The 24,948-nt window shown below is 43.7% G+C and overlaps 1 protein-coding gene across 2 annotated transcripts in view; it reads right to left on the reverse strand.

Moving 5' to 3' along the window:
* Nucleotides 1–11,058, reverse strand: part of VRK2 (VRK serine/threonine kinase 2) — a 55,493-nt gene extending 44,435 nt beyond the window's left edge. Inside the window, exons 1-7 of one of the 2 annotated variants that reach the window (XM_048517993.1) lie at nucleotides 10,889–11,058; nucleotides 9,896–10,003; nucleotides 8,182–8,322; nucleotides 3,691–3,746; nucleotides 1,881–1,950; nucleotides 1,562–1,649; nucleotides 921–1,029 (exon numbers count right to left, since the gene is read on the reverse strand). In XM_048517993.1, coding sequence (XP_048373950.1) covers nucleotides 921–1,029; nucleotides 1,562–1,649; nucleotides 1,881–1,950; nucleotides 3,691–3,746; nucleotides 8,182–8,317 — 459 coding nt within the window. In that variant the 5' untranslated portion in view covers nucleotides 8,318–8,322; nucleotides 9,896–10,003; nucleotides 10,889–11,058. Of the gene's footprint in view, nucleotides 1–920; nucleotides 1,030–1,561; nucleotides 1,650–1,876; nucleotides 1,951–3,690; nucleotides 3,747–8,181; nucleotides 8,323–9,895; nucleotides 10,004–10,888 lie in introns of those variants that run through there. The other variant, XM_048518000.1, reaches the window with a different exon arrangement.
* Between the last annotated feature and the right edge of the window lie 13,890 nt (nucleotides 11,059–24,948).

Consider the following 24,948-nt stretch of genomic DNA (forward strand, 5'->3'; position numbering starts at 1 on the left):
CTCATCCTCACACAACTCACTCTGCCCTCCCTCACATCCAACCACCACTTACTCACTTCCTCACCCATATTCGCCACAGCTCTCTTTTGCTAAAAACAAGCTGGAGTTTGCCTATTTCTTCTAAGAAAATCCGCAGGGTGGGGGCGAACCAACACTACCAGTTCCGCTTCTTTTGCACATGGCCCTTTAAAAACCCAGGGAGCTGGCCTCGATCTGGGCGCCTCACCACCCTGCCTCTGCTGCCTGACTGGGATAGCCTCCTTGCCCCAGTTCTGCCTTACCCAAGCCAGGACTGTGCATGTCAACCAGCCTCTGGACAGTTCCGTTGTGGAATTGAAAGGGTTACCTTATACTAAAAAAACAAGACTGCACCATATAACGATGTGCATTGAAAAGGGAAAGAGGGATTCCATTTGACCACCCCAAAAGGATATGCTGGGGATCATTGGACCTGCATGGACATCTGTGTGGCTTGCGGACTGTGATAAGAAGGACAATTGCCACAGCAATGCGTGGCCGGGCCCGCTAGTTCCATATAAGTACACAAGCTCCACAACTGCATGGCCTGGCAGCAACTTTATTAGAGAAGCTGCACAATCAGCAGAGGGGCTAGATTTGGAAGCAAAGTTCACTCCCAGCTCCCAGGCTGCAGATCAGAGTGTTTCCAGGACAAACAAAAGAGATTAGCCAGCTGCCATTTTAATAACAAGACTGCATGCTCCTTGCTCTCCGATCAGTAAGGCAAGGGAACAAGCTGCTCAGACAGGCTAAGGATTCTCAAATTTAAACAATCATCCAAGCAATCAATATTACACAAGCATCATCATCCTTGGGAAGCCAATACCCAAGACAGTGGGGTTAAACTCAACAGCTTGCTACTTCCCTTCTGATATTACATTGCTACCAGAACTGATACTTACCATTCCTACCCCAATCTGAAGTACAGTTCCTTTGTCAAACCTTCGTCCTTCTCGTTCAAAGGTGGTCTGAAGGTCCTCTCCTAACCTTTCCATCACCATAAATCTGTAACTATTAAAAAAGCACACACAAAATATTTTAATGGGTGTCAAGGTGAGACTGAAACAGAAGGCTTTACATCAACAGCAACAAAACCTTGTATATCTTAACTTACTATGATAGCTTGAACCAAATCAGGCCACAAGTACAAATAGCTCAGTATGCACTGTTCCAATCAGTTGTGGCTCACCAGGGCAGGAGCAATCATATGCTTCTTCACAGGGACTTTCAACTCAAGAGGTTAAGAGTCAAACCTGGGATCATCAGTGGGTTGTTTGAATTCTGGACTCTCTTCCCAGTTTGAAGGAAAAACTGACACACACACACACACACCCCACCCATCCAGTGGTGGGATTCAGCAGGTTCGCACCACTTCAGCAGAACCGGTTGTTAAAATGGTGCTTGTAAACAACTAGTTGTTAAATTATTTGAATCCCACTATCAGAACCAGTTGTTAAATTATTTGAATCCCACCACTGCCCCCATCCCACCCCTGCAGTAATTACTTCTATTCACAACCATTTTGGTGTGCATACCACCTTACCTTTTGCCGTTGTGTTCTGTCTGGCCTGATCCCCAGAATCTAGGAATTCCTAGAAAAGCTAAGCGCCTGCATGTCATCCATCTGTTGACTGGTGAAGAGATAGTTTTCTTTAAAAATCATACTTGTAAAGTCTCTTTCCTCCCATTTCAGAAAAGGGAACTTACTTCATTCTCAATGCTTTTCAAACTTTTCTCAACACATAATAAAGTAAAAGTGAAACTACAAATAATTACTTTTGTATTAGCAAAGACATTCTGTGCTTGTAATAGTATCATAATATGGAAAAATTAATAGAGATTATTTTGCTGTGTCTACTTACTGGACTCTTGTTTTGCAGCTCGCTGGTAGAATTTCAGTTCGGAAAACAATGGCCCATTCTCAAGGTATTCCTGCATAAAGAAAGCAAGTTGGATGCAGCAAATTTTGGCAATTTTTTCTCAATTTTTAAATGTTTCTAACAAGTTGAAAATCTTTCCTTCATTGCAGACTGCCAAAGTAACATGAAAGCACCAGATACCCCAAAAGATCTAGTACTAGTACATACATGGCTGGTGCATATTCAAAATATGAGTATTCTCACAAACATACACATGCACATACACAGTTCAACTTCCTTTCCCCAGCAGTTATCAGTTCCAGTAGAGAAACAAAAACAAGTATTCTTATGGTACCTTTTCCTCTAGCAGGATTAATCATAATTTGGGGGGGGGGGGGAGTTCAGAGGAAAATTAACCTTTTCTGCCTCAGTTTAGCTTGTCCCTGAGACTGCACTGCAAAGTACAGTAAAACTTTTATTATTTGGCACTTGATTATCCAGAAAGCTCAGTTAATTAGTACTGCCCAAAGCACAAGGACCTTTCTCCTCAGACACCACAGTGATGCTGTTTTCATGTATATATGTACCGCACTTATCAGCCAGGTAGTTTGATGCCTCCAGTCATTGTTGGGCTCAAAACAGCCAGCACTTTCCCCTGAAACCATCTAGGGATGCCTCCTTCCCCCTCGGCCTGTCTTGAGCTGTTAAGAGCCAGCTCTGCTGTCCTCTTGCCTCTACTGCATCATAAGATGGCTCTGCGGCTTGGGGAAAGGATCCTGCCAGGCATGGGGGCTATCACCATGGTATACCTAATGGGGCAGGGTGTGTTCACTGCAGATTGCTCTGGATAGGGAGCAAGGCAGAACAGTAAGCTTGAGTACTTGGCAAGTTTGATTAACAAGCAAACTGCATTTCCCATAAGTTCCAGATAACAAAAGTTTCCCTGTACAGTCATCGTGCAGTAGTCAAGAGCGGCAAACTCTAATCTAGAGAATTCAATTTGATTCCCCACTCTTCCACATGAAGCCTGCTGGATGATCTTGGACCAGCCACAGTTCTTTCAGAATTCTCTCAGCCCCACCTACCTAATAAGGGGTCAGTTGTGGGGAGGAGAAGGGAAGGTGATTTTAAGCCACTTATGCTTGAGAAAAACAGGGAATAAAACCAACTCTTCTACTACATTAAAAACTTTTACAACTTATCACACATACACGCATGTACCACTACTACCTAATTCACTCACAAAAAGCCATCTGTAAGATGAAGGGTAACCTGAGAATCTCATGCTCCTTGTCCAATGAGATTCATCACCCTTGCAAAAACCTTACTACAGTATACTAAATCAGGAATCATTAGCCCCAATTCAGATCAACCTTTAGACCAAACTTCTTTTTTACTATCCAGGAAGTATTTTTAGAAATACATGTTTAGATCTATATCTATATAGATATCTCCACTTTAAGTTTGTTTTTTATCACCATTTATCCTCTAATATTGTTCAACATTATTACTATTATAAAGTATTGTACCTTACTATTATGATGAAGTATTATTTAAAGTAAAGTTTTTGATACTATAAAGTATTTATTACTATTTATTACTATTTTGTACTTTATGTCTATACTTTCGTATTCTTTTTTATCTTTTGTGAAAATGGAGTAGGTCTTCATTTTTATTTTGTACCTTCCTTTTTAAAATAATGTTAAAAAACCTTAACAACAGAATGCAACAGGAAAACATGCAATGCAGCTGGATAAGTAACACGCTACTGAGTATCAAATACTTTAGTTTAAAAGCAAGGAATGACCCTTACCACTTTAATGACATGTTCTGCATTTTCATCTACAGGAATATCAAGGTGAGGGGAAGCTGCATAACAGAGTAGGTGAGGAAAATAAACATAGTTATGGCAACAGCACTGAACAGAAGAACCCAACAGCAAAAAAATGCAGCAGACATAGCTCTTAAACCTTGTTTACCACACTCAGGCACTTTGTTAGAGAAATCATCGCTGTATCTTTTATCCCAGTTTTTACACTATGGAAAGAGGCTGCGTCTCAGAGACAAAGCATCAGCTTTGCATTCAGGAAGGGTCCTGGTTCGATCCCTACCATTTCCTGTAAACCAATTATTGAACCACTGGTGTTGGAGTATCTAATCTATATAATAAATCAATTAAATAAATCAGTGTTTTAAATAAAGAACCTACACAACTACTATGGTCTTCTTCATAGGGCCTACTTGGTGTACATCCACCATCTGAGGTTAGACAGATGGCAACCCAAGGACAGGCCTTCTTACTTGAGGCACCAAAATTATGTGATTCTCTCCCATAACAATTCATTTGTAACCCACTACCTCCATCTTCTGCCAGAAGAAGACTTTTCAGTTTGTTTGGCATTCCCGCAGTAACCCCCTTTCTGTTTGTGTTTTGTGTAAGTGTCTTTGTGGCTGTGCTTTGCTGATCTGCTTTAGTTTTATTTATATTTAGACATACTGACTTTCCAAAATTTGTTTTTATGTTTTGACTGTTCACCACCCTTAGGACCCTGAACTGGGTAGAAAGAAAGCCCAACAATGTTTAGAATAAAATAATATGAAGCTTCTTTCTTCTATGTCCTCTCTCACACCAAGCATTGCTTATGCCAACTTTCCTCTTTTGAACTGCTGGAGGTTGAACTTGAGGCTTCGGCAGGCAATGCTTGTGCTTGGTCCCTGAGCCCCTCTCCATAGTTTTTACTAGTTTCAATAAACAAAAGTAACATCAGAGCACACTTCTGGTGGAAACTGCCTCCCCACCCCCTTGCTTACAGCCTGGCACTGCAGCACATAGAAGTCTAACAAAAAGTAACTTGCAGGTTTCATTTGCCAGCTGGAACCTGCCTGTTTTCACTTTCAGCCTCTCATTTTGGGGCAATCATCTTTTGGAATAATGGAGGGAACACTTGCAGTACATCTCAGGGAGTCAGTTTTGCAGGCAAAGTTTACACAGTGGGAAGAGCAAAAACTGCACTGAACGGCAATTAAATAGAATTTCCAGCTCCTGCCCACAGCTGATCTCACTGGTAGTGCTGGAGATTTTGGCAACACGCAGCCTGTTTAGCAAGCATAGATGGCCTCAAGAAAGTGGTGGTAGTGGTTGTGTATACAAGCTAAATGGGGATTTTTAAAATCCAATGGTTATGAAAATTTGAAGAGGAGTAATTTCCTCTCAGCTGAGCTTACACGCCTGTCGTCACAATATTTGTAAATATATTTGCTGTGGGAAGTATCAATGGTAAAAGAACGTAGCTCTTTTCTGAGCCCTATGGGGAAAGGGTGAGATACAAATTAAACAAAAATAAATAATAAATAAATAAAATATGATATTTCTGAAGTTGCTTCTCCAAAGCAACTGCTTCACCTCAGATTTTCTTTCATGATTTCTTCAACCGTGACCCCTTCACTCTTTTATTTATTTATTTATTTATTACTTAAACTTTTATACCGCCCCATCCCCGAAGGGCTCTTTTCCTGCTCTCTTCCTCCGCACAGGTAAATTAGCAGAGTCAACGCCTTAGGAGAGCCCAGTGCAGTATCACTGCTGAAACTTAGTTAATATGAACTAGGAATAAGGCTGACTTTCAAAATGGCTGGTTCAATTTCAGTTTCCTGTTTTTGTTTCTCTTGTGTAAAAAATGAACTTTTGAAGCTCTCTGTTCCTAAAGGAGCTACGCATTCCTGTGCGGCAGCAGGAGGGCATGTCACACCATGAAAATGGTGGTGGTCACATGTGCAACAGCCACATAAAGGCATCCATGCCACAGACTTCCAAAACAATCAGCAACAACAGATCAATACAAGGTGCGCATTAGACTCTTATATAGGCCTTTATGGGATGAAGGAACAAAATGGGTGTAATAGTAATATTACTATCCACTCTGTGTTCTGCGTTATTTACAGTTTATCCTGTAGATCGGGGTTTCAAAAGGGTGCCATGGCAACCACCAACACCTTTCTTGGTACACCAAGAATTCTTTAAAAGTGGGTGGGGCTAAATGGGGCTTCTGCCCAGCAACAGCTTGTTTGGTTGTGCAGAATTTTTTTAAAACACTGCTTTGCCTGAAGATAAGCTGCACAGCCATTTTGTGGTTGGCTGCCCATCCTGCACCAGCAATTCTGTTGTTGCTCCCACCATGCTGTCAGAATTCCAAAGCTGCCGACAGGTTCAAAAAGATTGGGGATCCCTGCTGTAGATTTTCCTGGGCTCCTTCCCACCCAGGAAGCATACAACTTTGTATGTAAACCATTCTTTGACTGACTTCAACAGAATCAAAAGTGATACGCTTTGGCATTCTTCGTTGTCCTGGGCTTTGGACTGCTTAGCCACAATAGGCCTGTTGGCTTCTGGCATGGCTAGGCTGTTGACCATCTGCTGTCCTGTCTCTGTGCCCGTTCAGACAGCTGCTTGCCAGTTTGAACAGGATCTGGATGCCACTCAGACAGGTACAGGAGTTTCAGAGGATAGCAAGATTGATCTGAAGAAGAACAGCTATATGAGTTCATTAGATCAACAAGATTTTTCAGAGTATGAGCTTCCATGAGTCATATCCTGAGAATCTTGTTGGTCTACTGGACTGGAATCTAGGTTCAGAAATATCCTGCACTACTAGCTCATAGGCACTCTTTCTTTTTTTTGTTTCACATTCCCCTTTTCAAGCCATTGGTTTATATCCTTATTGTGGGCTCTTCTAGATGACTCTTTGTCCTCAGGAACGAGAGCCCACTGAGACAAGGGCTATATGAGGATTCCTTGCCATTCCCTGCAATATGACCAGGGCAGAATATGTCACGATTCTGCAGGAATGCAGAAAAAAAGTTTTGAATGTGGTAATGGGTTTATTCCAGAATCTAAACCTTTATTTGAAAAGAAAAAAATGTTCCTTGCCCATATGTTTCTGAATATATACTTGAAAGAGTGTCAAGAGAGATTTGTTTTCTTTGTTGAAGACAGTTTGATGGCAAGATTTCAAGCTAAAATAATAAGACACACAGATCTACAAGATTAGCAAAAAAAGCAAGTAGCAATTACTAATGTAAACACCACAAGCGTAGACTCAAACATTAATTTGGAAGCAAGCCACATGAGAGGGCATAAAGTCTTTCCTAACATTGACAGCAGCTGAAACAAATGGTACAACTTCGTGAGTTAATTCCAAATCTTTGCCATCCTCTAACTATTCCAAACAGCTTGAAAACATGTAGCAATAGCCGCTGAATCAGCAGAAGAGGGTCAGAAAGTAATTACCATCAGTAGCTAGCATCTACTCACACCCCTTACCCCTGCACACACAGACCCATGCTACACCATGACTAGCAAAACCAGAACAGAATTGGGTTAATTTTAGTAAAAATGTTCAAGTTTTTCTTTTCCAAATGTAAATATATTTTTTGTAGGGATTTCTCAGATCATGTTAGAAATTTGAGGGCAAAACCAATCTCATGGGCCCTTCTACTAACTTAAAAATAGAAGTGCTACTTTTATAATTTCATGGACACCACAACAGTCCTAGTAATTTAATTACTGCAATAAAGCTACAGTGGATAAGACGCTGGACTTGAACCAAAGAAATCTGCATTCAAATCTGTACTCAGTCGTGAAGTTCTATGGGCCTGACCTTTGACCAGTTAGTTTCAGGACAACATGTCTGACCGCATAAATGTTAATGGTTGCAAGCAGCAGGGACTGCTGGAGTGTGCTATTTTCAGGTCTCATATTGGCTGTGCAACAGGTGGGCCACACCTCAATATACATCACTGCCTTGTTTGGATTGAGACCCACTGGTCCATGTAGCTCACTGTCCTACTTTCTGAGTGGCTGCAGCTGTCAAACAGAGGTCTAGATTGAACAAAGGACATCTTACATAAAAACCATAGCTTTAGCTGAGCTATAATCCCTCTCTGTTAGTTGCTGTCTCTAAAACTAAAATACAATGCAAGGTTTTCTGCAAGTATGAAGATAGCATGGGATAATAATCCACAATATGCAATCCTGACTTCTATGGAAAGCAGGATAAAAATGTGACAAATAACTGATAGCGCAGCCACTATTATTCATTTACATGGTACCAAGCTTGCTGGTTTCTGTACATGGGGCTGTGCTGTTACTGCTTAGAAGCAGCGATATAAGCACCAATGTATTACAGCTTCTTAGATACCATTCTAATACTTTGAGCTATCCACAAGTGCTAGAATTCCCACCTCTCTGACCCCTGGAGAAAACAACATAACCACATGAGTCTTGCAGTCAAAATTCATGCTTTACCTAGATAGATCAGTCCAAACCCTCCATGGGCAATCATACGACCCAGTCGCCACTCTCTCTTCTCAGTATCTTTCAGGATTATTCCCTCTTGAAGGGGAACAGGGAGGTTGTTTTTTCTCTGCCGTTTAGGAGGCATCTCAACTTGAAGGGGATAAAGAAAAAGAAAAGAGAACACACATCAGAGGAATATACTAGACTTCCCCAAATGTTTCTTATATTTAACACATACACTCCAATGCTCAGAAGTTGGATTTCCCACTACAGTACAATCAAAGCTGGAGCAAGGGGGAACTGTGCCTGGTGTTGCGCACCCCCCCTCCCCGTCCCCTTTGCGCCACGCCACTGCGTACAATGACCATTCACAGAGACTGGTTGACAAATTTCTCATTCATTACATAACAAGGACCACCACAGCTTTTCACATCCCCACTCCTGTTTCTTTCACTGAAAACTCATACACAGGAAATTTAGCAGGTGAAGCTTTCCCTGGTATGGACATAAACACTGAGGAAAGGGGTTTTTTAATTTTATTTTATACTTCAATTTTACATACCAGGACACTCAAAAAGATAGAGGCAGGGAAAAGAAGGGTACAGTTTTTTCTGCTCCTTGAAACAAAGGCAAGGACAGGGAAAAAGAAAAAGAAGTATATTAGGACACCATGAGGTAAAGGTAGGTTTTGAAGTCTAGCCACTTGTAGCAATCAATTTAGGGATTTAGCATTATTAAATATTTTTAATCCTGCCGTTCTATTCCCCATCCCCATCCCTGATTCATTTTGACTTTTGTCTTTGTCTGTATCAGGGTAGGAAGCTGTTAATGTTATATTGTTGTAAATCTTCAAAGGTCAAACGAGTCATTGTCATAAATGCACAGCTGCCACAGCCTGGAGTCTAGGTCTGCTCTCCCCTCCCTGTTTCCTGGGGCTGCGATAACAGAACGTTCTGTTGCCACCCCTTCAGGTACTATAGGCAGTCAGTGGTATAGAGCTGAAGCTTAGGAGATGTACATAGGCTGCAACTCCAAAAAAGGACTTCTTGGTTACGGCATCCAAATGATAGAATTCCCTAACCTGAGAAACTTGTCTATCCCCCCAATCTTTGACTTTCACCAGCACGTAAAGACTTTTCTGTTTTATCTGGGATTCTTTCACTAACCCTTTTACTGAGCATGGTGGATTGAGCATGCTATAATGGTTAAGAGCAATGGACTCTATAATCTGTTGAAGCAGGTTTGTTTTCCCCTACATAAGATTGCTGCTGGGTGACCTTGGGCTAGTCACAGTTCACTCAGAACACTCTCAGCCCCACCTCCCTTACAAGGCATCTGTTGTGGGGAAAGAAAAGGAAGTTAATTGAAAGCTGTTTTAGACTCCTTAAAAATAGAGAAAAGGCAGGATATGCAAACCAAGTGCTGCATGTACTTTTGAAAAGTTGGTTTTAAATGGCTTTTTAATTGCACATGCCTTGAAAGGCCTAAATGAAAGGATACAAATGTATTAAATAGACAAAGAAGTGAAACCTCAAGGCATCAAAGCATGTGTAAGTTTCACAAGGCAATCGGCAGAGTGAAGTGGGAAACAGACACACGACTGCCATGCATTTAAGTTTACATTTAATTTAGTCCTATGGATATGTTCAGGTGTCAGTTTCATTTAAACAGATAGTGACTCAACTTATGGGGCTGCTGTACAGATCACTGGGTAGGAACCTACCATTCTGTGCCACAAGCAAAAGAATTAGAAGTGCCGTCTTCCAACAATCAGGCAATGTTGTGGAAAATAAGGACCCACAAGAACAAAAGCCAGACAAAATGGAGCCTCCTGTGAAAAGGAAAATTCTATGTGAGAGAGAGCAGGATAGAATCAGACCAACAATAAAGACTACCAAAACAGTGTACGCACAGAATTGTATGACCTATTGACAGCCAGCTATCAAAACAAGTTTTACTTATTTGATTTCTAGGCTTCCCCTCCCCTTCCGGGCTTCCAACAGAATAATTAACATCAATCAATTACATGGCACCCTAAGTATATCTCAATTAAGGATGGAATTAACAGTATAAAACAAAGGATTTCAACAATAACAGAAATGAGAAGAGAGGCTAGCCAGATGGATGCCGTTGGTGCCCTCGACCAAAGGCGTGGCAGAACTTGTCAACACTCTGCCTTCATCAAGAAACAGAGTTCAGAATGGGGCTATGTGGGCAACATGGGCAGGAGATTCTCTAGGTCCAGGCCCACTTGCATCTCCTTTACTCCCATCCATACAAGTCAACACTTGCACATGAAGAAATCTAACACGCTGCACTTCGCAGCTACCTAGGCAAGAATCCCACAAATGCACACACATCCACACAGTGGGACTTCACGAAGAGACACACACAGAACAAAGTGCAACACATAACCTCCTCTCTGAACTAACTGCAGCAGGTGCTCAGCTGGCTTCAGGCAGGGGGGAAAACACTTCCCCCCTGGACAAACACCTTTAATTGGCGATGTCAAGGATTGCACCTAGATCCTTCTAACCCATGAGCCACAGCTCCCCCCTAAATTATCATTTTCCAACCCAAATTTGCAAAGGAGTGGGGCGGGGGCAACACGCTGCTTTGCTGTCAAGTTACAGACATTTCTCAAGCGTCAGTTACGGTTCACTGCTGCTCATTTTTGGCTTTTCCTCCGAAGGGACAGCCCAGCAAGACAACCTACCCCCCAAGCCCCGCTGTGAGGCTCAGCTCCTGGGCAGCGGTCGAAGAGGCTGCCACGGACCACGGCCCTCTCTCGCCTCTCTCTTTCTGTTCCTTTCCAGGCGCCACCAAAAGCCGGGCCAGACCCAGAGGGAAGTTCCCGGCTGTGTACAGCGCCGCGTCACGTGGGACGCCCAGCCGACGAAATGGCTGGAAATGAATGAGCCGAAAGTTTATCCCAAAAAGGGCGGGGACGCCGGCCGGCCGGTCTCTCAGTGCGCTCGTCTGCGCATGCTCGGACAAAAGCTAGCCTATCAGAGGGGCCGGAGAGCCCGGAGTCGGAGCTCTGCCTTTCCCCGCTTCCCTTCAAAAATCAGGAGCAAAACTCGCGTGTTGAGTGTCATCACCGCTATGGGAATGCATCGGTTGGGGTTGTTTCTTTAAAGCAGGAGGAGACTCTGAAGCAGAGGAAAGGAATCCATGCTTAACGCATAAGGGAGTTGTTTTTTCCTCTTAAGCTTCTTACCCAAGGAGCTGGATTTTAAGCATTTTTTACTCAAAAGTAAGTCGGAAAAAGGATAGAAACAAGCCACGGGGTGCTTCCACTCTCCTCGCCCGGCCTCAAGTCAAAGCGGGAATGCAGTGAACCCTTCCTGGTGCAACCTTCCTGGTGCGCCAGAACTTTTTTCTCCAACCCGAAGAAGGGAAGGAGGAAAATGACAGGGCAAGGCAATGTTTTCGTTTTCCTTTTACCTCCCTTTTCATATGCAAAAGAAACAATATCCTAGTGCTCTGCCCAACCCGTGAGCTCTATCGCACTGCTTCCCTACTGCACAAAATGTGTTGGGTTGCATGTTAGGGGCAAGTCTATCGCCCTCGGTCAGCGATTTTAATGTGAAGCTGTCTACACCAAGCTAGACAACCCACTGGAAGAAACTCTCCAGGGCCCATCAAGAGCTGGGAACTCTTGGACTGAAACTGCCTAGAGACCTTGTTTTCAATCAAAGACCCGCCCGCCTTCCCAGGCTACTCAACCTCTGCACCTAATTCTGCAGGGTTATCGCATTTAGCTAGGATGAAGCCTAATGAAAGCAGTGGGGCATGCTGCCAAGTCAACATGCATGGAATCAGGTTGCAAATGGGGGCAACTAGTGCTACATATCCCTCCCACCCCACCAAGCCATTCCCGCCACACCTTTCCTGAATCCACACATTTAATGCTATCTGTTATACTTCAGTTGCACCCCCAGAAGCACCTAAATGCAAAGTCCATGTTCAGAGGCAATATCTCTCTAAATACCAGCTGCTATAAACAATAGAAATGCTATTGCCCGATATTCTGCTCAAATGTGTCCCAGAGGCTCAACCCTGCAAGCAAATCACTGTACTAATAACATTTAAATGTTGTTTATGTAATGTAAAATGGTTATGTAATGTAAAATGGTTATGTAACATTTTATAGTCATTTGATTATTGTGAGGTTTGTTAGTCACTGAAAATCTGTTGATTGAAAGAGTGTATTATGCATAGTTGAAACATACAAGTGACGTTCCAAATCCAAACGAATACAAGGCAGAGGTGAGGATTCAGTTCCAAACACTAAGCCTCCAAATATTTCCATTATCACAAATTACCTCTCCTTTGAGCCACACTTTGTAAGAATGCCATGCCCTGCTTCTGTTTCCGCACTTTTTCAGATTCCTATTCCTTAATGTCATGTTACGCATATTCCTCTTCCTACAACAATGTAAATTCACAGCTGCAAGATTCAGTGATGGCTACTAATTTAGACTGCCTTTTAAAGGTCTGGAAAAATTAATGGAGAAGTATAAACGGCTAACCTGTAAGCCCTCATAGAAAAGGCCACCATATTCAGAGGCAATATACCTCTGTCACCATATTCAGAGGCAGTATACCTCTGAGAACTATATGCAAGGGACAAACATCACCTTTGTGCTGTGCGAGGTTTCCAGGGATATTTTGTGGCCACTGCTGGAAACAGAATTGCTGACCTAGGTGGCCTTTGCTCTTATTTATTGAGTACATTTTTATCCCACCCATTCTCCAAGGAGGTCAGAGCAGCACACAACCATTTCCCTTCCTCTGTTTTCACAACAACCCTGTGAGGTAGGTTTTGGCTGAAAGAGTGTTACTAGCCTGAGGTAACCTGGGGAGCTTCACAACACAGCGGAGAGTTAAATGTGTGTTGGCCAGATCCTAGTCTAGTCGCTTATGTAACAACCAAAGTCAATTATTGAGGTGCTGTGTGGTTTCCGGGCTGTATGGCCGTGTTCTAGCAGCATTCTCTCCTGACGTTCCGCCTGCATCTGTGGCTGGCATCTTCAGAGGATCTGAAGTAAATTATGACTGTTCTACTCCACGTGAATATTTTCTGTCTTTACAGCTCCATTTTCATCCAAATTAATTATACCATGCCATTAATTTCTTTCTGTCCTTCACACCTCCCCCTCCCTTCAGAAAAGAAAATACTTATTTTTCATTCATTCAAGCTGTGACAAACCTAAGGAAAGGCAGAGGCAGAAAGGTCTGACTCTAAAGTATTAATCCCTCAGAGCTTGAATGTGTAAGTGACAGGCTGGGAGCTGGTGGTGTTAGTAAGTAGTCAGAATTAGTCAGAATTTCTGACAGGATTATTCAGTTCTGAGATGCAGAAAGACCAGATGTGTAACCATGTCTGTGAAAGTTCTGTGGTGTTGGTGGGAAGAGAGACCCTACTCTAGCCAAGAAGGGAATTTAATAATAATAATAATAATAATAATAATAATAATAATAATAATAATAATAATAAGAAGAAGAAGAAGAAGAAGAAGAAGAAGAAGAAGAAGAAGCATTTATTGTCATTGTGCATGCATAACGAAAATTACAAGCATTTGCTGATGCACACTATTTCAGACCTCACACCCCATCCTCACATTCCCCTTCCTCCAACCATCACTACACAATCCCAACCACATCAGCACGAAACCATGGAGTTCAGCATAGTCACAGCTCTAGAATAGAAGCTGTCTCTAAGCCTATTTGTCCTTGTTTTTATAATCCTATATTGTCTGCCAGATGGTAACATTTCAAAAAGAGAGTATGCCGGATGAGACGGGTCCTTCAGAATATTCAGAACTTTCTTTAGGTAGCGAGAATTATAAAGTTCTTCCAAAGAGGTGAGAGGGCAGCCAATAATTCTCTGGGCAGTAGTGATCACCCTTTGGAGCACCTTCCTATCTGCCACTGTGCAGCTGGCAAACCATGCACACATGCAGTATGTTAGAACGCTCTTCAGCACAGCGGTAGAAGGTCACCAGCAGTTTTTCATTCAGTTGTTGTTTCCTTAAAAGTCTCAGATAGTACAGTCTGCTGGGCCTTCTTAACCACCGCAGCAGTCTGAGCGCCCCAGGTCAAGTCCTCTTTAATCATAACACCCAGAAACTTAAAGCTGGACACCCACTCTACTCTATCCCCGTTTTGTTTAGTTCTAGGTTCCTAGAATTTAGTTCTAGGAAGAGCATTCTTAGCCCAGGTGCTTAGAGCAGAGCTAGTTTGTCTTCTGGTCATCATGAGTAGAACTGAAGGAACTGACAGTGAAACAGTTTGTGTCAGAGTGGGATCATTCTCAAATCAGTTGGGGAATTTACAGGGTGTGTGTGTGAGAATTTCCATCCCTAGTTTTTTAGAAGGATTTACTTCAGACACTGTGAAGTGATCCTAAAGTTTGAGAAGTCTGAAGGCAAAGCAAGTTGGGAGAATACTGCTTTCTGTATAGTTTACAGGCACCAGAGTGAACACATGAACCTCTGAGTACTAGTTTGGGTTAAATCTATGAAGCATCTTGAAAGTCTGTCACCACTCTCCTGATGATACCACCCAGGGGGTCCAAAATTATGGGCTCTCAAAGGTGTAGCCCCATCTCCTATTAGCTTCCATTGGAAACAATGGGGGATGGAGGCACCCGCTTTGGGAGTCCATAACTTTGTACCCCCTGGACCAACCTTCACCAAACCAGGGTGGTATCAGTAGCAGACTATCCTGATGATACCACCTAGGTTTAGTGAAGTTTGATTCAGGGGGTCCAAAGATATGGACCCTCAAATGGGTAGACCATCTACTATTAGCTTCCATTGGAAACAATGGGGGATGGGGCACCCCTTTTGGGGGCCCATAACTTTGGACCCCCAGAACCAAACTTCACCAAACTTGCCTGGTATCATCAGGAGTGTCACCTGACAATAGCCTGAAATTTTGGTGCTGCTAGCCTAAAAACTGCACCCCCTGCAGGCCAAAAACACACTTTAAAAATTCAAAAACCCACAAATGGGGGGGCGGAGCTCCGGACATGCAATGGGGGGGGCTGAACTCGAGAACCCCCCCTTACCTACGTCCTTGTTCCCCCAGATATGTCTGAAGCTGCTCAGTGACTGCTCTCAATCACCTTGCCCAGGAAAGGCTGCGGTTCTTAGCTAGCCTTGAGGCCCTGTGTAATGCCCAAGTGCACCACACTTTGAAGCCAGTTCTGCTTCGCTGAATTCTAATGCTGGTAAAGTACTCTAGATCTGGTAGAATAATGGGAAATGTCATGCACCTGATTGGAGGGTCTGTGGCTCAGTGGTAATTCACATGATAAGCCCCCACAGAAAGGGGCTCAGAAAGGAGGCATTGGCATTGACTTTTTCCTGCCTGTCCCCCTGAAGAGTTCTGCCAGTCAGAGTAGACAATACTGAGCTACATGGACCTATGGTTGCACAGTATACAAGACATCTTTGTCTGATCTTACAACGGTACATCTCTGGACTATGTAATGCTCAGACCTTTACTGCTAAACACAAAAGCATCTGGCTTAGTTTCTATCTGTGTTTTTAAAAATCCATCCAAAAGGAATCATTTACTTGAAAAGTGGGAAAATAAAAAAAATCTCCAGCTTTTCATTCTTGGTGGTCTGTGTTCTTTCCACATACAGTGCTGCTATTTTTGTACTGTTAGACTTTAGCTTCTCTGGAAAGCCTGTTCTTTTTTGTGTTGAAGAATAGCTCTGACCTCCAGTGCAGCTTATGCTTTTATGACGTTCTGTAGTCATCAGTGAAGTATGGTGGCTTTTGGGTCATCACTAATGTCAGCTGCAGATCTCAAAGGTCTGTGCAGAACTGATAGCGGAGTTGCTGCTGCCTACTCTTGAGTTATGGTGTCTCCCTGCAGAGAGGACAAGCAAAATCTTGGTGCAATTCATAAATCCAGATTTTCAATTGCCTGTGAAGATTTGACTTGGAGCATTTTTTTCTCCTCTTGACATATTTTTGTTGGGTCTACAATACATTGGTACCTCAGTCAACTGGACTGTGTGCATATGCATGTATATATGAAATAGAATGGGGGGGGTGTAAAGTAGGGGTTGGCTTTGGGAGGCCATTTATTACATTACAAAAATGATCAAAAGTGCATATTCGGGACCAAATTATTCATGATTGAGGATACTGAAAATGTCAACACAAATTCAGTAGCTAAGTGAGCTTACCTTGACTGAATATCCCTGAGTACATACAAGGTGAACTCCCGATTAGATTACCTCAATTTTTTTTCTGAAAACTTGTCTTAAGCACTGTGTTGAACATTTTTGCATCAGCACAAAAGCTGCTTGTGCTATAGGGAAGCTTATGTTTTGACAATTTTAAGTAACAAATAATCAACTTGCCTAAATATTGTTCCTTACCTGAAAAGTGATATGTGTCCCAAAGGGCCATGGAAAGGTAACTGAAGTGATCTATTTGTCAAGTTGCTTATCTCTCGGCACAGATGCATTCGTTAAATGACCAACATTAAATACATTGTATTGCTTGCTTTTGCACATACACAGTCAATGGCTTCCATTTATGAAATGATCACAAGAACGGGTTGCAAGATCGGCGGGTTCATGCACCAGCATCCAAGTAGTAAGCTTCAATTCAAAAATCTCATTTGTCTTTACTTTTAACTATATGTCATGTAACAATTGAGAGTGGAAGATGAAGAAAAATAGGGTTGCACTTACCTATAACTGTTGTTCATCAAGAGGTCTTCTGTGCAGGCAGACATTGCATGTGCCTAGTCCCAGAGGCGTAACTCCAAGGGGATGGGGGGGGGGCATGACACACAGGGTGCACACCCCTGTGGGGTTGTGGTGAGGGCATTCCAGAGATGTGGCGAGGGCATTCCAGGATGGGACAAGGGCATTCCGGGGCAGGGAGGAGGATGCACCAGTGCACCAGGTGCTTTCCCCCCTTGCTACGCCTCTGCCCAGTCTTAGTGTGCAGACCCACATTGGGTCTGTACATTTGCAAAGCAAGCGATGGAAAGATCTTGAGCTTTAGATCCAAAGGACACTCTTGCCATTATTTTTTTAAATATTTTATATTTCAATTAATATCCCACCCTCCCCCACAGGGCTCAGGGTGGTGAACAATAAAACAGTTTAAAAACCGCCAATACAAAGAGACAATAAAACAATCCACAGTAACAGCAGCAGATGGCAAAACCCACCCCCTTCCATACCCACAGGAGGCCAAGATGGTAATATGGGGATCAAATACAACAATCAACCTGGCTGGCCCAATTGAAATGCCTGGTGGAATAGCTCCGTCTTGCACGTCCTGCAGAAACTTTGCAAATCCTGCAAGGCCCTGATCTCCCTAGGGAGCTTATTCCACCAGATAGGGACCAGGGCTCGTAGAGGCCAGCTGGATATCTTTCGGGCCTGGGACCTCCAATAGGTTTCCCTCCAAAGAGCGGAGGGATCCAATGGGACAATATGGGGAGAGGTGGTCCCTCAGATATGCAGGTCTAAGACCGCTCACAGCCTTTTAAAAACCAACACTTTGAATATGATCCGGTACTTGATCGGCAGCCAGTGGAGATGGTACAGGACTGGCGTAATCTGGTCCCAACTCAATGCTCCAGTAAGGAGCCTGACTGCTGTGTGTTGAATGAGCTGAAGCTTCTGGATCACAGACAAAGGCAGGCCAATATAGAGCGAGTTACAATAATTAAGCTTCCTCATGCACTTACTTCTCAAACACCTGCCCTTCAATTCCACCTGAGCTGCCATCCTCAATACAATGAGAAATAAAATGGGGCAGGAGGGAGGGTATGTGTGCCTGCACAGAAGACCACTCAATGACCAGTCGGTAAGTGCAACCCTGTTTTCATTGTCGTATTTCATCGTCTTCTGCCTCCTATGCACAGCCGACTCATCACTGGGTTCCCTAGGAGGATCTGCAGGGTGCAGGTGCTTCCAACTGTATGTCATCAGGCAGGGAAGGACTGCCTCAAAGTCCTCTGTGTCCTGGTAAGTACCCAGGGGTTGGCTCATGACATGCGCTATGGTTATTTGCTTTCGTGACATGCTGGGCTATTTCAAGTAGTTTCAGTGTGCTAGCTCCCTTTGGCTTTTCTGTGCTTAAGTAGATCTGTTACCATCTGGGTTTTAATTTTATGTGGCCCTGGCTTGACTGTACCAAAATGGTCTTGAATCTCATTGGACAATGTGAATGGGTGTGAGGGAATCTTCTCTGCCTCAGCAGGCAAAACTGGGCAAGTTCCTTGCCTTCACTAACCTTTTCTGATGGTTAAAAACTGGAAGAAGTCTAAGAAGTCATCTAAGGTCTATTGTTCACCAAATTAGTATCAAACTGGGACTGGGTATAGATGGACTGGCCATTGTCTTTCTCTGCAGGTATATTTCACAGACTATAGTAGCTGAAAGCCATCCAAGGTGTCCAATCCTTGAGGATTATATAATGCGTCCCGAGTTGAGAAATCAAGCTAAGATCATCACAAAAAGTAGCCATTCTTACAGCAAAAGGCATGTACATTTTTATGATGTTATCTCACTGCTGTGCACTAATAAAGTTGGATATATATGTTTTTTAAAAAAACATACACCAAAATTACAAGAGAAAAACCCTCATGTTTCTCCCTTCCCCATTAGTGTAATGAACATTTTCATTAAAAATCTCATGGTCTCATTTTCAGGCTGCATCCCAGGTTTCTTAAAAATAATCAAGGGACGGGCTACGTTGCCAGACATCTTAGAATGGCAAATGCAACTGGGAAAAGGTAGCGTACTACCACCCACGTTGGCAACCACTCATCCCAGCGGGTGCACTTATAGCATTTTGCAAGTCCATATGAGATAGGTTAGAATCGCAATTCCAAAGTCCAAAATACTGCCACAAACCAGATCTGAAAAGAGGTGGGAGGACAGCATGGCTCACAATTGTTCAGCGGCAATATTACCAGCATGAATAAATGATAGCAATTCCAGACAAAAGGGATAGCACGGAAGCAGCCTTAGTAAGAAAGTTAGAAAAGCAGATGCACAGTCTGAGGAGACAATATCCAGGAAATGTCTCAGCAGAAAAACAAACAGTGAGAAAAATGCTCCAGCAGGAAGGACACAGAATAGAAGAGGGTATGCAGGCTTGGGTTTTTAAATATAACTCTTGACTGACTTTTAATTGGTAGCAGATACTTCTTATAACAGCTAGAGCTAGGATAGGAACCCATGTCCCCAAAGCAAGTAAAGGTTAAAAACTCCTTGCAACAGTACATGCCTTGCATGTCCATGAAAGCAAAGCTGTAGCCAAAGGTATTCCAGTTTTTTTGGTGTGAAGGAAATCTGGATTTGGCAAGGCAAACTGCTGCTGCCATGAACTTGTCTTTATAACAGAACACCGTGCCGTATTTTTGCTAAAGGGAATATGGAAATCCCTGCCCAGGCGGCATTTCCTGATCTCTTCTAGGAAAAAGAAAACAGAAGGGACTGAGCAGCCATGAGGTTGAATTTATAGTGGCAGCTTTCTCCTTACCTGGAGCTTTGAGAGAGGAGAGGGCTTGGGGCGGGGGGGGGGGGGGCTCTAAAGGCTCCACTGCCTATGACCTTTGCAGATGCTGGGAGGTTTCTGTCCACAGGACGCCTTGCTAAATGGAAAATGCATGAATCAGGGCTACCACTCTGGCTTATGCAGTACTTTGAAACTTTCAAGGCTGCATAGTAACATACACAACATTATGAGCCATGCCCTGATTCTCATTACATTATTCTGTATTAAAGTTTGACATATTACAGCTTAGATCTGTTTCCCTTTTATTTCACCCTATATACTGTTTTTAAACAACTATAGGTTCAGACCCGAGCCAGAGAGGAAAGGAATGGTTCAATTATCTTGAAATCTTGCCGTTTCACACCTACATTTGCAACAGTGGTTGCAAGCAACTTGTAACTTCTCACACTGTTGCTTAGTGTGACACCCTTATGGTATTTAACACTGACATTTCAGCACTTTTTTCGCCTCATCCCTAGCTCAGAGTGCTTAAAAATACCATCACTAAAATTACACCAAGGGACATAACAACCTTGTATAAAGAACATCACTGAGCAACACAGAAAGCATCAAGTACATTCTTCGAAAAGCTGCAGCAGAGAAAGTTATACACTTCTGTGTAAGATGCTGACAGTTCTGTTTGTGCTGCTCAGGCCTCACTCCATTCTTCACCATCAGGTTCTTTGAAGTTTTCAGGTAATTACTTCTCCAGGTACCATGGGACCTTCGATGTCCATAGGCCATGCCACTCATCTCCGTCAATGTCTGGGGAGCGTTGACACCCATTTTAAAGGCTCTGGCACTATTTCATGTGTCTGGCCTCATGATTGAGATCACGTAATTACAATAATTAAGGAACCTCACCTCAGAATATTATCAAAGTGACCCACCCAAGCCCAAGTCCATATGGTTGGAAATAGCTAATGAGTCAGTTAATGTACTATGTCTGGGAGAATGCACGCTCAATATGGATGGCGTGATAGTGTCATTTGCCAACGTAGTGGCTGATTAAGAGTTTCTTTCTCTTCTTATTCCCCCCAGTAGACCGTTGTTAACGTTCTGTGATGCGATGTGAGTTCAAAGTAGCTAGCGCTTTCAAAAATACGTGTGAGGTAAGAAAATGAGATCATAAAGGACATGTTACATGGGATGACACCCTGTTAAAAGAAATCTTAGCAAACTGTAGGAATTTTCACTAATCAATTGATGAATAATCAATTCTTGCTTTCTAGATGATAACTGCATTCATCACAGTGAATATCTCTGCAGAAGAGGCATTCCCTCCCGTGAAAAAGAAGAATGCCACTTCAAGGAAGGTGCCGGCATCCATGCATTCATGCACATGCATAGTAAATATAATTAATGTCAAAAATGCAGACCAGTTAACGGGGCAACTTTTTCATCAATCTAAAATTAATCAGCTAATTGAAATTAGCTGACTGAATGCTCAAATCCCATTGGTAAGCACTGCAAGGCAGAAATTCCCCCACCAACCCAAAGGTCGTGTGAAATGGGTGTGACCTATTCCTTGATACCCTGAATGAGCCAGGATGGGGGTTCAACTTTGTGTTCAACTTTGTTCTTGCAGAAGAGTTCTGTATAGTATTATAGTCTTGTATAGAATAGACTTGTGTAAACTGTGTAAACTGCTACGCAGGCCCTGCGGGATCTTAATGAATTTCGCAGAGCCTGCAAGACAGAGCTGTTCCACCGGGCCTTTGGTGGGGGGCCCGGCCGCTGATGCCCCCCCCACTTTCTAAAATCTGTGGACCCTGCCGTTCCCCCTCCCTCTTCTTTCCTCCCCCCCTCTTTTCTTAGGGGACTACGAGTAGGACGCCATCGGTAATTTTGATAGATGCTGCATTTTAATGGGGGTCGATTTTAACTTATAGAGCCATATTTAATAACTATTTTAAAATTTTGATTTTATTTGTGCTCTATCTATTTGTTTGTTCGCCGCCCTGAGCCCTTCGGGGGAGGGCGGTTTATAAATATAATAAATAATAATAATAATAATAATCATCATCATCATCATCATCATCATCATCATCATCATCATCCCCCCACCGGGTGCCGCCTTGTCGTTGGCGGGGGGCTTAACTGCTTCTGTGATGTTGAGAGCTGTGCTGGCGGTAGTGCAAACTACCGGCAGGTTCAACCATGCCAGAGTGGTCTCAATTGAGGAGAAGGACTAAGTGCACCCAACCCATTAAAATATGGTGAAACAAACTCAAAAGAAGTCTATACTGGCTCGATTAGGTAAGCCCAGGATAATAGGGACCGCTTGGGGTGCTGAGGTGAACCCTGGACATCCACACGTCGACAAATTGGGCTACAAGGAACCAGGACCCATTGCTGAGCAACCCAGGGCATGGGCCTGCAGGGCAACTGGAAACAAAACAACTACCAAAGCGGCAGAAATTTTTTCCAATGTCAGAGAATCGAGAACTGTCATGAACTGCTACCATAAATCCGGAACCCCAAAAGCGTGGCTGCCAAAAGCGGATGTACCGGCTGTGGAAACTTCGATTATCCAGATTCAGCTGTAACTGAACTGAGACTTGCTGACCAGAGGCCAGAAACAAGGTGTTCAGTGAAGTCGAACTTGAAGAAATAAGGAAAAATAATGAAACAGAAAAACAGGCAACTGTAGAGATAGTTGTAGAAGGAGTTCTAACAATATCTGGGTCCACTGAACATTTTGAGCCAGAAGAAAATGCAGAAATTTTGCATGTGAAAAAAACCTGTGGTCATTTTTCGTACACCTGGCACATTGACCACAAGGCAACAAGAACTTAAAGAGAAAATTTTGACCTATGCTGCATCAAAGGAAGAAAGGCAAAGAGACTGCCAACGTGAAAACAGTACCAAAGAAACATCTGGCACCTCTAATGAAAGGTGTAGATGCTGCACTCATAACTATCCAGATAACATCAATGGAAGAAACTAATCAGCTTGCATACAGTACAGCAGTGATTGTAACACAAGAATTGGGGATACAAAAACTGAAGCCCTTAAAGAAAAATGATGACTGGAAAACCAAAATGGAAAATCGGGTTGGAGTTAAAAAATCAAGAACCTACAGTCAGATGCAAGCAATCACAGAAGAACATGAAGGAACAAAAACTGAAAAAATGTCAAAATAAAGAATAACCTGATTAAAAAACACTGGCTGAACACAAGCAAAATTGAAGAAGCACTTGAAATTGTGAAACAACAAATCCATAGTAACAATACTGAAAAATTGAGCGATATGAAGCTAGAGTCATCCAGTACAAACAAAATCAACTTTTTCAATCTGATCAAAGGCGGTTCTACCAGAGTCTGAATCAGCAGGCAGCTGTGCAGAATGAAAAACCAGAAAAAACAGCTACAAATACATTCTGGAAAGATTTGTGGGAAACAGAAAAAGGCTACAACAAAAATGCTGGGTGGATAAAAGACTTTGAAAAGAAATTTTCAAAGAACAAGATGAGAAACTTGGAAATAACAACAGAAATGATCAGTAAAAGAGTGAAGAAAGTCAAAAATTGGACATCACCTGGCAATGATCAGTTGCATGGATTTTGGCTCAAATATCTGACCAGCCTGCACTCAAAAATGGCCGAACAATTCAATGAAATGCTGCAAACTGGAAACATCAGTGAATGGATAGTAACTGGAAAAATATTATTATTATTATTATTATTTATTAAACTTGCTATACCGCCCTATCCCCGGAGGGCTCAGGGCGGTGAACAACATAAAATCATACAAAAAACATAAAAATCTTAAAACAGGTACATTCTACAATAGGGCCCGCGAGACCCATATACCACCCTCTTCCAAAAATGAGGAGGGGTCCCAATGATGTTAGGGGACCCTACTAGCAGGGGGGGCGGGGCATTATCGGCGGCTGGACTCTCCAAAGGCCCGGTGGAATAATTCGGTTTTACAGGCCCTGCGGAACTCTCCAAGGTCCCGCAGGTCCAGAATAACTGGTGGTAATGTGTTCCACCTGGGCGGTGCTCCAAGGGCTGTAGAAGGCCCTAGCCCGTGTCGAACCAACAGCGTCATCAAGGGGCCAGGGATCTCCAGTAGGTCGCCTCTACTTTGGTCGCAGAGGGGCGAGCCGGAACATATGGGGTAATGCGGTCCCGAAGGTGCGAGGGTCCCGGGCGGCGTAAGGCAGCAAAGGTCCAACACCCACACCTTGGACATGATTCGGAGGTCGATAGGTAACCAATGCAGGCGGCGCAACACAGGGGAGATGTGTTCACGAAAGGCACCCCCTGTGAGCAACCGGGCCGCCCGCATGTTGGACCAATTTCAGTTTCCGGATCAAGCATGAGAAGGCCAGCGTGAAGCCCAGTTACAATAGTCCAGTCTGGAGGTGACCGTTGCATGGATCACAGTGGCTAGGTCAGTGTTGGAGAGAAAGGGGGCCAACCGACCGGCCTGTCGAAGATGGAAAAAAGCATAACCGGGTTATATGGAGCCACCTGGGTCTCCCATTTAGAAAGAGGCAGATCCAGGTGGACCCCCAGGCTGCCCGAGCGGAGGGTGCAGTTGCCCAGCTCTGGCCCCCTCCCACACCAGCGGCTGGAAATCCCCAATCTCACCCCCACGACCAAGCCAAAGGATCTCCGTGCCCGATGGATGAAGTTGTAGCCTGCTGTGTTGTAACCAACCAGCGCCCGCCTCCAAACATTGCTGTGGGAGAGCTGCAGGGGCGGCGGCAGCTCCCCCCTCCATCAACAGAATTAGGCTGAGTGTCATCCAAGCATTGCTGATGACAGATCAGCCCAAAACTCCATTTCCAGCTGAGCAGAGTGGTCGCATATAGATGTTAAATAACAGTGGGGACAGCAGTACCCCTGAGGCACACCGCAATGAAGCGGGCCCCTCCGGGAAGCTTTGTCCCCACACCACCCTTCCTGACTTCGCCCCCGGAGCAACGACGCAATACACTGAAGGACAGTGCCCCGAACCCCGGAGGCGGCCAGGCGGTGGGTCAAAAGGTCGTGATCGACCATATCAAAGCGCTGCCCGGTGAGATCTAACAACACCAGCAGCCCCGATCCGCTTCCCGGTCTAGCTGCACACGCTCTGGGCCATTATCTGTGACAGCGGAGAGGAGAACCGTCTCCGTCCCATGCCCAGCCACGGAAGCCGGACTGGAAGGGATCGAAGGCCGATGTGTGTCCAGAAAGCCCTGAAGCTGCTCCAACACCACTCTCTC

Source organism: Sphaerodactylus townsendi, linkage group LG01 (assembly GCF_021028975.2).
Source record: "Sphaerodactylus townsendi isolate TG3544 linkage group LG01, MPM_Stown_v2.3, whole genome shotgun sequence".
NCBI lineage: Eukaryota > Metazoa > Chordata > Lepidosauria > Squamata > Sphaerodactylidae > Sphaerodactylus > Sphaerodactylus townsendi.